Raw genomic sequence first — 16,518 nt, forward strand, 5'->3', positions numbered from 1 at the left:
TTAACCTTTAGATTAGTAGGCAAATTACTGTCTTGAAAATGATATGTGAAGAAAAAATTTGCATACATGAAGAAAGAGCTTATGCTTATTTCAGGATTGATACTTGGTGTGCTATCATGGGGGTAAAGAAATTTTCACCTAGGTCTTATTCTGCTCATTTGTTCAAGTTGGAAAATGGAAACAGGAAGAATATCCCAAGATGGGGTAAACCAAGAGAAAATTCTCTCCAAGATTACAGCAATTTTATCTAGGCTGTAAGGAAGCCTAATAAAAAAGATTCTCCTCATTCATGAGGAGCTAATTCACACACTACGTGCACTGTCACTCAGAGGCACCAAAATGTAACTGCATTTTCTAACCCAACCTCATCTTGTTTTATTTTACATTAAAAAAATTTTAATTAAAAAAATTATTTTTTGAAATTTTTGGCTGCACCACACGGCTTGTGGGATCTTAGTTCCCTGACCAGGGATCGAACCCGTGCACTCGGCAGTGAAAGCTCAGCGTCCTAACCACTGGACTGCTGGGGAATTTCCTCATCTTATTTTAGAGCCCCATGCCCTACGATGGCAGAAAACACTTGGTCTTCTCAGCTTAAAATTTAGAGGGGGAGTAAAGAAAGCAAGGAGGTCAGGGGAAATGTTAACAGTAACATGGTCTCAACTGGAGACTGGCTTTAGTCAGAGCCCATGGAAAAGCTCTGGCACAAAAACTGCACTGCAGACTTAGTTCCAGCTTGATGGAAGGAGTCCGCCATTTGTTGGCTGAGGTCTTTGCTCTAGTTGGGAGTTCAGCATCCAAGCGAGGCAGCTGCCATCTGGCAGAGGGCAAATCTCCAGAGAAGTAAATAGCTGTGAATTGTCATAAGCCAACACTCAACACAGCTGGGTCGCAGATGCACTGATTAGCAAAAAGGACTTGGGCAGGGCACCAAAATCAAATCAACATCATCCACTACATAGTGTAACAGTCAATGCTCTACTGCTGACAATGCCAATGCTTGTTCTTGAAAGATCAAGGAAAGATTTTATAATTAGAAACTTCTTGTTCAACAAAGCCAAGTTTTGTCTAAACACTGATTCACAAATATTTTTAAAGTCTATTTTGAAACCCAGTGAAAAACAATGATCCCTCTCTCTCTTTTTTTTCTAAATGACGTTTCCCAACCCCGTGATTCAATGGGTGAGAGAGCCCATATACAGCCAGAAATAAAAATATGTTGTTTCCCCTAAATGTCCATCGACAGATGAATGGATAAAGAAGATGTGGTACTATACACAATGGAATATTACTCAGCCATTAAACAAAATAAATAATGCCATTTTCAGGAACATGGCATTATCATACTAGAGATTATCATACTAAGAGAAGTCAGAAAAAGAAAGACAAATAACATATGATATCACTTGTATGTGGAATCTAAAATATGACACAAATGAACACATCTATGAAACAGAAACAGACTCACAGATACAGATAACAGACTTGTGGTTGCCAAGGGGGGAGGGGGCTGGGGAAGGGATGGGTTGGGAGTTTGGGATTAGCAGATGCAAACTATTATATATAGGATGGATAAACAACAAGGTCCTACTGTATAGCACAGGGAACTATATTCAATATCCTGGGATAAACCATAATGGAAAAGCATATGAAACAGAACATATATATGTATAACTGAATCACTTTGTTGTACAGCAGAAATTAAAACAACATTGTAAATCGACTATACTTCAATAAAATTTTTAAAAACCTATGTTGCTTCCCTAACTCAAAATATCCATGTTACATTGGCTTTTCCAACCTGCCTATTTTGAAAAAGTTATCTACATGTCTTTCTTCATCCCAGCTAAAATCTCAGATGAGAATTCCTCAGGAAGGATTATATTTTCAGGCGCAGACAAAGGCAGAGAGTACACCAAACTCTTCAAGTAGAGGGGTAATTGTTTTACTGTAAGAATTTCATGTGGCATAGTAAGGGAGAAAAATTATCGTGGAAATCCAGGACCAAGAACTGCAGTAAGTTTCATTCACAAGGAGAGAAATGCCAGGGTTATTCTATAACCCAGGGAAGCTTCACCACCTTGGCCACAGGTGGGTTGTTTCACCACCAATGCTACTCAGTTTCTCTCTGCCTATTTGTTTCATTCCGTGTCACCTGCATCTCTTCCCACCCCCACTAGCTTCTGCTATATCATCCCTTCTGTTTACTCATAACTGCATCTTACATAGGACACTTTGTAACTGGAACACTACCACATGGCATCTCTATACATTCTATTATCTTTTTCACATTCTTATGAGAGAAGACTGACCAGCCATTCTGGCACAAGGTTTCCATTTCCAATTCAATAACCTAGTTCAACCACGTGATACCTGGCTACCTGTCCAGGAAGGGCCATGATAACTCCACCCATACCAAATTGTTTCTCATATCTTAGTTTCCACAAACTGAAATGCCCCTAAAATTTTTCTTGATGCCTCATCCCTTTGCCTGTCCAGTTTTTTCCTGGCCTGAGATTCCTCCTAAGAGCTCTACCAGAGAAAGATGGGGCTCACGTTGCCAGCAAATTGGGAAACTGGAGTTAGTCTTCTTTTATCTCCATAACCCATGGGCAAAAGGAGAGTGCCAGGTGTCAGAGCTAATCAAGAGAGAATCCCAGCCCAGAGGAGTGGGTATGGACAATAAAGTATGATCACAGAATTCCCAGGATGAGATTGGGATTATTTTGACACAAGTCTTTGCATTTCCATATAGGAGATAATAAATAACCAATTTAAAACCCAACACTATTCATGGCAGCACCATCATAAGAAAACCAAAACGCTGTGCGCGGGGATTTGCAAAAATTCCGCCTAGTGCTCCATCACTAATGAGAATCAGTTATCTCCTAGTAGCCTCCTTATGATGGCTACTCTTCACTACCAGCTGGCTTTCTCACTCTCTACCATTGGTTAGAAGTGGAGAGCAAAATACAGGTTTGGGGGAAAAGATAAGGGGGATGGTGAGTTGAAGAATAATCAAAAATCCAGGAGACATGCAGAACTAGACTCCCTCAGGGAGGTTGCAATAGTTTTTATGTTTGCAACAGATGAGCTCTGTCCTCTTTTCAAAACTTAAGAAGTTGATGTCCTCACAGTTGGTCATACACGACAGTTTTGAATAAAAATACATACTCCGCCCTGAGGAGGTGAAAGAGAGGGAATATAACTGTAATGACTCTGTTTTCTCCTACCATATTCCTAGGAATAACCTCTTTTCAGAGACTCAATGATCTTTCTCTAGACCCAAATGAGCTAAAAGACAGAGTCTATCAATTACTGACCCAGAGAGTGGATTTTATTTCCTAACTTATAAGGAACACTCACCTTTCCTTTCCTCAAAGCTGTCTTAAGGAAAAGTCCATCTTTGCCCTACCCTCTGCAGGACCACCCCATCCTCACCCATCCTACTCACCCATGTATTCCATGGACAAAAGCAGGTAACTGTCTCTAAGGGGAAAAGGCGGTTGCTTCTCAGTCACTTTATACCCAACACTACCTTTTCTGGTAAGTAAGTAAATGTTTTCAACAACACAGGTCTGGTGGTACTTCAGGGTGCAGGACCTCGTGCCTTCATAGCATATCCCAAGATGATATTTTTTACATTTATAACACATCGTCGAAGGCTCTGCCAGACACAGAAAGAGGTGCTTAAAGGATGCAGTATGGAGAAGGTTCTCCAGGCCTGGGGGCTTCCCAACAGGAACTTACTATTGACTAGTGGTTCCCAACTTTTCTAGGGGCCCTGATCCCTTTGATAATCTTGTGAAAGCTAACTTATACAGACATAAATCAAATACTGTATATAATCTCAAAAGGTTGGAGTTCCTGTAAAATTTATCTATGGTCCCCAAGTAATGAACCCCTTATCTAGCCTAATGATTTTGTCCAGTAATGGGGAAGAGGAAGCAAAGACGGGGACTTTAGCTTCCTTACTCCATGAAATGGACTAAATTGGTCTGGGAGAAGATCAAACTCCTAGGATTCTATAGTAGGAATGGATAACAGCTTTCTTAAAAGATGGAGGGGAAGGTTTACTCCAAAAATGTCACCAATAACCTTTTTACCAAGGACTTTAGACTAGCTGTGGTCATACCTATCAGATGTTCACAAAATTCACCTGTGAAAAGAAGAAGTTTCCCTGTCATAATCGCACATGCATCGGCCAAAGCCCCAAGAGCCAATTCTGGAAATTTCTCCTCCCCCAGCATCTTCCCATCTCTTAATCAACAACCAACCCTTCCTCTGTCTCCAGGACTTATCCTTACTCATGCAGACCAGAAAGACTATGCACAGCAGAAAGAGAACAAACATCCTGGGACTTTGGTCATGAGCAGTTGCCTGTGGAAGGTACTGGTTGATCTCCCCCAGTGTTTTGTCCTTGGGCTATTCAGCTAAATCATATAATCATAAAATTTCAGTGACGAACAGTACCTCAATGTTCCCAGAACCAAGCAAACCACCAACTGGAGTCTCAATGTCCCTAAGGCATCTATTTAAAAATTCTCCTCAATGATCAATATTTATATATATATATATATATATATATATATATATATATATATATACACACACACACACATATACACACACATATATATATATATACATTCTTTAGTCATTATTGTATAGCTAAGCTTTGTGCTCTGCAAGTCAAATTTTTTCCCCACATTTTAACCTTTCAGGTATTTCAAGACAGGATTTGGACACCTTAGTTCCTTTTAGCTCTCTTCACTAATCTCAGAATAATCTCAGATTTGTCTTTGTCTCACTTAGACTGAAGTACCAGGAATTATGTTCAGGACTCCAGGTATAGTCTGAATGTGGAAGAAACACTGAGTGTCCCTTCTGTGGTGTAGGAAAGGGACGTTTCAGCAGAAAGGTGAGATGTGCCTAGTTTGCCTTCAGGTGTTATTAACTAATTCATGGATTTTTAAAAGTAAATATTTTCTACACACATACCAAATGCCAACATCATAAAAAGAGAAGTCACCAAGTGAACCAGGCCAGTAATATGTGGCCTCACAAAGACTTGAGTCTAGTTAAGGAGACCACAAGTACATCAAGCACAGTTGGCTACGGGGGCCTAAATGAGAGACATTCAAAGTTGACTGCCTGACCAGGGAAGGCTTCCCTGAAAAAGGGATAGTTGAGCCGGACTTTGAAGGCTAGTGATGTGTTAGTTAGAAGACGTGAATAGGGACAGGCGCCCAAAGGAACAGCAAATGTCAAAATACAGAGATGTCAGGCAACCTGACACACTGGGATGAGAGCTGGTCATGTGGTTCTAGAGACATGGGTGAGCAAGAAACTCAGAGAGATGCACCTTGTTGGAGGTGATGGCATATGGGTAAAGAGAGGGGCTCAAGGGGACAGTGCACTGCACTTGTTGCTGAGATTACTTTGTCCCAAGCACATAAAATGGGATCTCTTGCTCACTATTGTGTAATTGCAAGACATCAATGAAGAGAGTCATTTTTCCCAGGGCTGGAAAAGACATTAAAGTACCCACTCCTCTGTACCAATACTGAATTCTAGAAAGGACACCTCCCTTTACCCCAAACTTAAGCTTGGTACACATGTGGGTTCAGATCCTGGCTCTGCTGCTTGCCAACGTTGTGACTCTGGGTGAGTTACTGACGTTCAGAATAATTTTCATCATAGGATTGGTATTAGTAGCATTTTAAGGTCTGTGAAGAGAGAAAGCTCATATTTGTTAAGGTCCTGGAAACTATCAAGCACTAACTCCCTGTGCAGTGCTTAAAATTTCAGGAGAAGCCTGGGCCCTTTTGCTAGGGTAGGTGTCAGAAACTGAAGTCACAAGGAGCCACACGCAGGAAAGGGCACCTGACTGCGAGAGGCAATGAGGTGGAGGCTGTAACTGTGGTTTTGGCATCCAAGGGCCAAGAGCCTGGCTGTGAGGATGATGTTGGGAGCATCCTGTCAGGTGTTAAGTTGCAGCAAGGCTTACATTTGGCTTTGGGTATTGGAAAAGATGGAAAGATTAATTACATTGTCTTCTAGAATGAACTTTGAAGACATAGTCAGCTTTAGAACAAACTGTTTAATTTGCTTTGGGTGGGTTAGCAGCTGGGAACTAGCTGAGCTCTGATGCACTGAGACTGGGTGAGAACTGGGTCCCATTCTCATGGCTCAAGCGTGAGGTCACCCATGAGCTGATGATGCTCAGTTTTATATCTCTACCTCAGACCTCTACTTTGAGTTCTAGATTCACATCCACAAATACACATTCTACTTCAGAAGCCTCACACATACCACGAGACATTGTTTACAAGAGAAAATCTGATGGATGAGATACTGTGGTAGGATGAGAAGTAGATCAGAGAACCTCTTGCTTGGGTGGAGTTGCAAAATTCTACAATCCTAACTGAAAATAATCCCGTAGAAAAGAGATTCAGAACTCAATGGGCCTTCCAGAAAATATCTGCCAAGGGGCACCTTGAAGGAAGAAGAATAGAAACTGGGCACACTGGGGTTTAACCTAGAATTTTTTCTTCCTTTGCTATGATTCTAGACTCACTCGCTTTAAAGAGAGAGAAGAGAAAACAGGTGACAAATAAAGGCTCAGAAGTATGCCTTCTTGATAAGCCTTTGGAAAGTCCTGAAAAATGCTATTTAGTTTCCAACATCTTCTCCTGAAAGATGGAAGAACAGAAAATGAGATTCAAAGACTTCACAATCTTGATTGCCATTCTAGAATCAATTCTTTTCAAAGGAACACATTCCCCCATGTTTAAGGCCTCTCTTCTTAGGCAGAGATGGGCTCCACACTCTGGTCATAGAAAAGGAACACTATACATTTTGTGGCATTTGAGCTAAGACTTTATTTCACCCAATCTTTATCTGATATCTAAAAATGTCATACTTGAGATATTTTGATGAACATATTGTTCCTACAACTAAAGAACATGTCGTTAAAATGAATTCATGAGAGAAGATTCCTATTGCCTCTAGCCAAAGTACATAAGCTCACTGATGGGTTTCAGAGACTGACAGTGCCAGAACTGGTCATAATTTTCCAGTGGTTTACCCATGGTGAACCTTACCTGAGTTAACTTTTGTAGAGACAGATACCTAAAGCATGGGCAAAACTGGCCAGATTCACAATATAAATTTCCTAAAGATCAAGCCATGTGATAATTCTAGAGATGATTTCACAGCCCTACAAAGTAAACAGTCCCTGGCCTTGGAGAACAGATTTCTAGTAAAGTGAAAGAGTTCTGGGCTGAGAATCAGAAATTCTAGGTGGAAGGCCCAGCTTGGTCATAGATTACACACCTTTTCATCTCTTTCACTCTTCGTTTTCTCATCCATGAAGTGTGGAGCTAGGTGAGCTTTTTTTTGACTTATTCATTGCTCTGCTCTTACACATGAAATTGTGCCTGGTCCATAAAAGCTCTCAATAAATATTAGTTGAATGTATGAAAAAATCTCCAAGAGGCATTCAATCAAGATGGTTAAAAGTATGGCTTCTGGAACTAGAAAGTCTTGCTCTGAGTACTGGTGCTATAAGTCACTAGATATGTGATCTTGGGTAAGATGCTGGATCTCACCAAGCCTGTTTCCTCCTCTGTGAAACTGGGATAAGAATAATATCAAAGAAGAAAAACAAAAGAAAAAAAAGAATGATAATATCATAACTGCATTAATAATAATTACTATGATGAACAGTATATAAAAAACAAAGTTAACTTCATGTAAGCGCCAACATTTATTAATTATCATTCTCTGCTATGGGGTGGAGAGAGCATGAACTTGAGCTCCCAGAGGAAACCTTGTGTGATTGGTTCTCCTTAGGCATGAATAATCTCTGCCCTATGATGAAGAGGAAGGTTTCTTCTTGTGGCCTAAAGACCTGTGCTTGCATACCCTGGTTTCTTTTCTTCCTGTATAACAGACTTCTCTGTCAGGATGGACAAACACTTCTTGTTGCTCTCATCCGTCTTCTGCTGCATTGCGGGTGAGTCACAGACTTGAGTGGGCTCCAGAGACAGGATCTAGGAAGCCCCATGGAACTCCATATGTGTAGTTGGCGTCCATGCGGGGCTGAGTCTTGACCACGTTTATACGGGAGGGGAGGACAGCCTTCAGAATGCTTCCTGGGCCTCCATGCCAACTTGTCTGCCCTTTTCAACATTCTGCCATTCCCCACCAAGGGCTCAAGCCGCTGTGGCTGCCCCGTCATAGTGCTCCCCACTCTGTCCCTACCATTCCCCATAATCAAAACTCCTAGTGAGATTTTCCTCAGGACATCCTTTCCATTTATAAATCTCTATCCCATCTGCTGAGTCTACAATGAATAATTTTGAAGCTGGCTTTAGTGCTATCAAGGGCTTTTGATGCCCTTATCAGGGATTTTTATATTACAACAAGTGATTGCAGGAAAGAAAATACTGGATGCACTGGAATCAGACAGATTAAAAAATGTTTCAATTACTGTCTTAAATTCTCTGTACCTCTGGTTGCTCACCTGAGAAATGGGGAAATCCCTACTTACAAGGCCTTTGTGAGGATTAAATCAGATACAAAGTAAGAGAACATGGCTCATATGAGATGCTCGATAAATGTTACTTTCTCACTTAGGTGCACCCAGGAAAGGTGTTTTTCTTTTTTAATTAAACCTGTATTTTGACCAGCTCACCCCACAGCACCACAAAAAGTGGCACTATGATATAATTCATGAGGCCTTCACGTAGATTCAGTTCCAAGTTAAAAACAGAGTATATCACCTAACAATACGTAAGCCGCCAATCTCAGAAATCCCATCGTAGTAATGCTAGCACAGGTAAAAGTTTAAAGCTCTCAGCCTCATTATCACTCTTGTCTATCTACAGTGCTGCCAGGTAAGCCAGGCCAGCATTAACAGAACCATTTTTAAGCCGGAAAGCCATTTAGCCAGAGGCTAAATCTTTGCTCAAAGCCACCAGGTTAAAAGGGCTGAAGTCGGGACCAGAAACCTTTAACTCTCACAGAGGCATTTCTCCGGGATGTGGAGTTGGTGAGAGACCCAGCTGCTTACTCCCGGATCCCAGCCACCAGCTCTTCACCCACCCGCGCACCAAACCCCGCACCCCAGGCCTGGATAGGTCTAGCTTCTTCTACGTCCCTGCCTCCCCAGGTCTCACACCAGCTCTGTGCTCTCCAGCAGTGACACCCCTGAGATGCATAACATGCCACCTTCGCACACAGACAGATCGCTGTAGAAGGGGCTTCGGTGTCTGTGCTGCTGAGAAGCATGAGACATGCATGATCTTAAAGATCTTCCAGGGTAAGTTAGAGGAGGTGCTGTGAGATTCCTAGAAAATTCTTAGGAGAGTACGCCACCAATTTCCTATCTCAGACTAAGGCCAACTCAAGAGAGGAACCAAAGTGCCGTATACCCCTGGGCATGGGTCCCTGTGCATGCAGACAGAAGAGGACCTGGGGAAATGAGACACGAGGAAGAAGCATCTGTACAAAGAGTTGAGGGTTGCCAGGGAACTTGGGCAAATAACCCCTGCAGGGGACCTGTGATTTCTTCATCTCCCTGCCTGAGTCCCCTTGGGAAGTACAAGATGGGAAGCCAACCCCAAACCTACCTCGGATGCCTAAATAAGTTTTTACTGACAGGACTAGTGCCAGGTTTGACTTGTCTTTAAAGAACTTAGATCACTGGCTTATTTTCTATGATTTCTTCTTATTACAGATAACATCCTCCAGTTATCATATATGGTGTGTCAGAGATTCTGCAGAGAATTGACATACGATCTCAACGATGAATTTATGTTCATACGTGCTGCAACGACAATTATTGTAACTTCAAAAATCTAAAATATTTTTTCTCCAAAGTTGTCCCTTTAAAATGTTATCGATGTTTCTCTGCCTTCACAGTCTGCCCGCCCTTGCTTTTCTGCCCTGTCTGTCCTGGAAGGATCCCAGCTCTCTCTGTAATTCAGTGTTATCCTTCCTGGTGCCTCAAGCTTGGTTCCTACCTCAGTCGGAGGATAATGATTCTGAACAACAGATTTCTCCCATTACAGGGTCTGGCATTTCTGTACTTCAAGAGGCCTCCCCCAAGAGGCCCAGTAGAAAACTTTAAAACAAGACCATTCTAGATCCTTGTGATTATCTTAGATAGCGGAGGTGGACTAGAAATTCTTATTATGGCTATAATTAAGCAGAAATAGCAACAAAACAGATGGTGGACACTCAAGGTTTTCCTCTATTGGCAAAAAGTTATTTTCCCCCGTGGACAGTGTCCATCTCACACTCAGTCATGATTTTCTTAGCATTTACATGGTGTCTCCATATACAATGTAAGAAACAGCAAATAAAGAATTTCCTGCCTCTGTGACATTCACAGTTCACACATAGCCACTTCTAGGCCTGTCAAGATGTACATTCAAGATATATTACAACTCTCATTTCTTCCTATTCCTCTTCTAGTCTCCTCAATTCCTTTCCTCTTTTGCCACCCACCTCTACTCTGACCTCCCCGGCAATGAACACAATGACTATAAAAATTCTCCCTCTTCTGAATACCCAAGTCACTTTATGGGTACTTTTTTTTTTTTTTGACACTCTTTCACAAAAATGAATCATTTCTCTGTTTGTCTAATTTGCCCTAGTATGTTATAAATCACAGCTAGAACATGTGCCTTGTCTTATTCATCTCTATTGCCTTTAGCTGGCCAATTAAACTTTATTGTGTTTAATTGAACAGCCAGTAAAGTTGATGGAATTTTTCTTGTCCATCTGTTTAGCGTGACTTTTCTGGTTTTTTACCTATTTTGTTTAGTGTACTGGGAATGGTAACCTCTACTCCCTACCAGACATAGAACGTTCACTCCAGTGCCAACATACCATGTGTTTTTCTCAAAGAGATTATGAAAAGGACATTTCTTACTATGGGACCCTCCACTATTCAAATATATTAACTAAAAAAAAATTTTTGATGGGATTCTTCTAAAACTGAATAGCTAATCTTACTTCAAAATTCAAAATCAATACTTTATTATATCAAGTATGAAATAGGCCTGGAAGTTTAGAAAGGGTAATCTGGCCCAACCCTTGGAAATATCTGAAAGCACATGTTTTCCTAGTTTTAACGATGTCAGGATTGATCACATATATTTGCTTGTTCTCAGACTTATCTATACCATCTAAAGTTTCCCTTCAATCTTTCATCTAACAGATTTTAGCCCTATTGATTATCGTTAACAAGATCTGTTATTCATTATGAGTTGAATAATAATCCTCTTAATTGAAGTATAATTCATATATAATAAAATGCACATATTTTAAATATACAGTTTGATGTGATTTGAAAAATGTATAAACCTATATAACCACCATCTCATTTAAAACATAGAATATTTTTATCACCTTAGTAAGTTTCTTCAGGTAACAATCCACTCCCAAAAGTAGTATTCTAACTTCTATCACCATAGAATTTTATTTTACCTGTTCTTTTTTTTTGGCTGCGTTGGGTCTTCATTGCTGCGCGTGGGCTTTTCTCTAGTTGCAGCAAGTGGGGGCTACTCTTCGTTGCGGTGCGTGGGTTTCTCACTGCGGTGGCTTCTCTTGTTGCAGAGTATGGGCTCTAGGAGCACGGCTTCAGTAGTTGTGGCTCACAGACTCTAGAGCGCAGGCTCAGTAGTTGTGGCACACGAGCTTAGTTGCCCCACGGCATGTGCGATCTTCCTGGACCAGGGTTAGAACCCATGTCCCCTGCATTGGCAGGCGGATTCTTAACCACTGTGCCACCAGGGAAGTCCCAGCCTGTTCTTGAACTTATTATAAAAGAAATTATACAGAAAGTACTATCTTGAGTCTGGTTTCTATCACTCACCATAATATTTTTAAGATTCATGCATGTTTCACTTATATCAAAAGTTTATTCTTTTTTTCCCCATTGTATACATACACTACAATTTATTAGATCAATTCTCTTATTGATGGACACTGAGTTGTTTCCAGCTTTGGGCTATTGTGAATAAAGCTGCTATGAACATTTTCATATAAGAGTTTTGATGGACATACACACTCATTTCTCTTTGGTAGGTAATTAAAAGTAACATGTATGAGTCATAGGGTAGGCACATGCATAACTTTAAAAGAAAGCCAAATAGTTTACCAAAGTGGTGGTACCAATATATAGTCCTACCAGTACTGTATGAGAATTCCAGTTACTCTACATAACTCCCATCACCAATTATTATCAGTCATTTATTGTTTTGTTTTTTTACTTTTTGGCTGCACCTCGCAGCATGTGGGATCTTAGTTCCCTGACCAGGGATCGAACCCTCACCCCCTGCAGTGGAAGCTCAGAGTCCTAACTGCTGGACCGCCAGGGAAGTCCTACCAGTCATTTAAATTTTAACTAGTCGACTCATCGTAAAATTTATCTTACACTTTACTGATAACTAATGGAATTCAGCCACTTTTTATGCTCCAGGTTAGATAATAATTCATCCATGTTTCCTTCTAATACTTTCATGGATTTAAATTAACATTTTGATTCTCCATTTGGAATTTACCCTTGTAAGAAATTGATCCAATTTAATCTATTTCCACATGACTAGCCAATTAGTCCAACAACATTTATCTTTTTTTTTTTTTTAATATATCTTTACTGGAGTAAAATTGCTTTACAACGTTCTGTTAGTTTCTGCTGAACAACATGAATCAGCTATATGCATACATATATCCCCACATCCTCCCTCTCGTGAGCCTCCCCCCGCACCCAGGTCATCACAAAGCACCAAGCTGATCTCCCTGTGCTATGCAGCAGCTTCCCACTAGCTATCTATTTTACATTTGGTAGTGTATATATGTCAATGCTACTCTCTCACTACATCCCAGCCTCCCCTTTCCCCACTGTGTCCTCAAGTCTGTTCTCTGCATCTACATCTTTATTCCTGCCCTACCACTAGGTTCATCAGTACCATTTTCCTAGATTATATATATATATACATATATATATGCGTTAGCATACGGTATTTGTTTTTCTCTTTCTGACTTACTTCACTCTGTATCACTGACTCTAGGTCCTTCCACCTTACTACAAATAACTCAATTTCATTCCTTTTTATGGCTGAGTAATATTCCATTCTATATATGTGCCACATCTTCTTTATCCATTCATCTGTTGATGGACACTTAGGTTGCTTCCATGTCCTGGCTATTGTAAATAGTGCTGCAATGAACATTGTGGTACATGTATCTTTTTGAATTATGGTTATCTCAGGGTACCAGAAATATTTATTTTAAAGTTAACATTTTTCTCAACTAATTTGAGAAGCCTCTTTCATAATATGCTGAATTTCCATTAGCACTTAACACTAATTCTGGGTTCTCTACTTAGTTAAATTTTTCTACACGTTACCTCTACCTCACAACATACACAAAAAACAAATTCAAACTGGATTGTAGGTTTAAAGTGAAAAGTATAACAATAAAACTTCTAGAAGAAAGCACAGCATGTAGTTGTAACTTTGGAATAGGCAAAAGGTTACTTAAACATCACCTGAACAGCAAAACCATTTTTAAACATTGGTAAGTTAGACTTCATTGAAATTAACAATGGCGGTTCATCAAAATGTATCAGTAAGAGAGTGAAAAGACAAGTTAACGACTTGGAGAAGATATTTGCAATACTGATATCCTAAGTAGAACTTGTATACAGAACATAAAAATCTTACAGCTTTCCTAGGCAAACAAAAGCTGAGGGAATTCATCACCACTAGACCTGCCTTGCAAGAAATGCTGAAAGGAGTTATACAAGGTGAAATAAAAAGATGTTAATTAATGACATGAAGACATATGAAAATATATAAGACACTGGTACAGGTAAATATACAGTCAAACTTAGAAAACTCTAATAGCATGGTTTGTTAACCACTTAACTATACTACAAAGGTCAAGGGAAAAAGCATTAAATATAATTTAGCTACTATAATTTGTTAATAAATACACAATATAAAAAGAGTTAAATAATGACCTCAAGATATAAAAAAGATGAAGTAAAAGAGTGAAGTTTTGTAGACAATCAAAATTAAGTTGCTATCAGGTTGAACTAGATTGTTTTACCTATGAGATGTCTTATATAACACTCATAGTGGAGGGGAAATTGGAAAAAGATAGTCAAAATGTACAAACTTCCAGTTATAAGAAAGTTGCTAAGAGCTCTCATCACAAGGAGACTATTTTTTCTTTTTATTGTATCTCTATGAGATAAAGGATGTTAACTAAACCTATTATGATGATCATTTCACAATATATGTAAACCAAACCATCATGATGTACACCTTAAACTTATATAGTGATGTATGTTAATTATTTCTCAATAAAACTGGGGGGCGGGGGGAAGACTCATGGTAACCACAAAACAAAACCCTTGAGTAGAGGCACAAAAGATAAAGAAAGGGGAAACAGCAAACCATCATGGAAAACACCAATTTACAAAGGTAGGCAGAAACAACAGGAAAAAGAAACAATATAAATACAAAAAAACCAGAAAACAATTAATAAGATGGCATTAGTAAGTCCTTACATATCAATAATAACTCTAAATGTAAATGGATTGAATTCACCAATCAAAAGGCACAGAGTGGCTGGAAGGATAAAACAACAAGACCAAACCATGTGCTGCCTACAAGAGACTGACTTCAGTTTTAACACATTATTGACTGGGAGATTTTTGCAGAAACGAATGCTTGTGGCTATAATATGTCTCCAGTCAAAAATGTGTTAAGGACACATATAGGCTCAAAGTGAAGAGGTGAAAAAAGGTAATCCATGCAAGAGGAAACCAAAAGAAAGCAGGGGTAGCTATAAAATTAGGCTTTAAGCCAAAAAACAGTAACAAGAGACAAAGAAGGTCAATATATAATGATAAAGGGGCCAATTCACCAAGAAGATATGATGATGATAAATATATACAAACCCAACTTCATGAAGTACATAAATGTATTAAGACAATACTAGCAGAGTAAAAGAGAAACAGACTACGATACAATAGTAGTAGGGAACTTCAGTATCCTACTTTCAGCAATAGACAGATCATACAGATAGATGATCCAGATAGATCATCTGGACACAAAACAAGGCTTAGGAAATTCTTAAAGATTGAAATGATACCAAGTATTTTTTTCTGACCACAATGGTATGAACCTAGAAATAAAGAGTAAAAGAGGAAACTGGAAAATCTACAAACATGTGGAAATTAAACAACACACTCGAGAACAAGCAATGACTCAAAAAGAAATCAAATAGTATCTTGAAGCAAATAAAAATGGAATCACAACATACTAAAATTTATGGGGTACTGCAAAAGCAGTTCTAAGAGGCAAATTTATAGTGATAAATGCATATATTAAGAAAATAGAAAGATCTCAAATAAACAACCTAAATTTACACTTCAAGGAACTAGAAAAAGAAGAACTAACTCAGCCCAAAGTTAGCAGAAGCAAAGAAATCACAAAAATTGGAGTGAAAATAAATGCAATAGAGACCAAAAATTTTTTTAAATAAACAAAACTAAGATCTGTTTTTTTTTTAAAAGATAAACAAAATTGACAAACCATTAGCTGGACTAAGAAAAAAAAAGAGATTCAAATAATAAAATCAGAAATGAAAGAGGAGACACTACAAATGATAACTTGGAAATAATAAGGATCATATGAGACTATTAAGAACAGTTACAGGCCAATCAGTTGGTTAACCTAGAAGAAATGGATCAATTCCTAGAAACATAAAACCTATGAAGACTGAATCAGGAAGAAATAGATAATCTGAACAGACCAATAATAATTAAGGAGACTGATTCAGCAATCGAAAACCTCCCAACACAGAAAACTGAAGGACCAGATGGCTTCACTGGCAAATTCTACCATACATTTAAAGAAGAATTAATGCCAATCCTTCTCAAAGGCCTCCCAAAAATTAAGGAGGAAGGAACATTTCCAAATTCATTTTACAAGACCAGCACTACCCTGATACCAAAGCCAGATAAGGACACTACAAGGAAGGAAAACTAGAGACCAATATCTCTGATAAATATAGAGGCAGAAATTCTCAACAAAATATTAGCAAACTGAACTCAACAACATATTGAAAGGATTATACATTGTGACCAAATAGGATTTATCTCTGGGATGCAAGTATGGTTCAACCAATGCACATCAATAAATGTGATACACCACATTAATAGAATGACAGATAAAAATTATATGATCATCTCAACAGATGCAGAAAAAGCATTTGACAAAATATAACATCCTTTCGTGATAAAAATCCTCAAAAAATTGGTTATAGCAGGAACATAAAACCTACAACCAAGAATATGCTTGTTCAGATTCAACGGAGAAATCACAAGCTTTACAGGCAAGCAAAAGCTAAGACAATTCAGCACCACCAGACCAGCTTTACAACAAACACTGAAGGAACTTCTCTAGGCAGAAAAGAAAAGCCCACAAC

General features: G+C 39.1%; 1 protein-coding gene across 1 annotated transcript; it reads right to left on the minus strand.

Annotated features, from left to right (window-relative positions):
- Positions 1 to 3,043: 3,043 nt before the first annotated feature.
- PATE2 (prostate and testis expressed 2) lies at positions 3,044 to 3,656 on the minus strand. Its single transcript, XM_024740711.1, has 2 exons — positions 3,539 to 3,656; positions 3,044 to 3,180 (listed from the first exon to the last, which is right to left on the minus strand). The coding sequence occupies exons 1-2, from the start codon at positions 3,654 to 3,656 to the stop codon at positions 3,044 to 3,046; spliced, it is 255 nt and encodes an 84-aa protein (XP_024596479.1).
- Between the last annotated feature and the right edge of the window lie 12,862 nt (positions 3,657 to 16,518).

This window comes from Neophocaena asiaeorientalis, unplaced genomic scaffold (genome assembly GCF_003031525.2).
Source record: "Neophocaena asiaeorientalis asiaeorientalis breed wild unplaced genomic scaffold, Neophocaena_asiaeorientalis_V1.1 scaffold308, whole genome shotgun sequence".
Taxonomy (NCBI): Eukaryota; Metazoa; Chordata; class Mammalia; order Artiodactyla; family Phocoenidae; genus Neophocaena; species Neophocaena asiaeorientalis.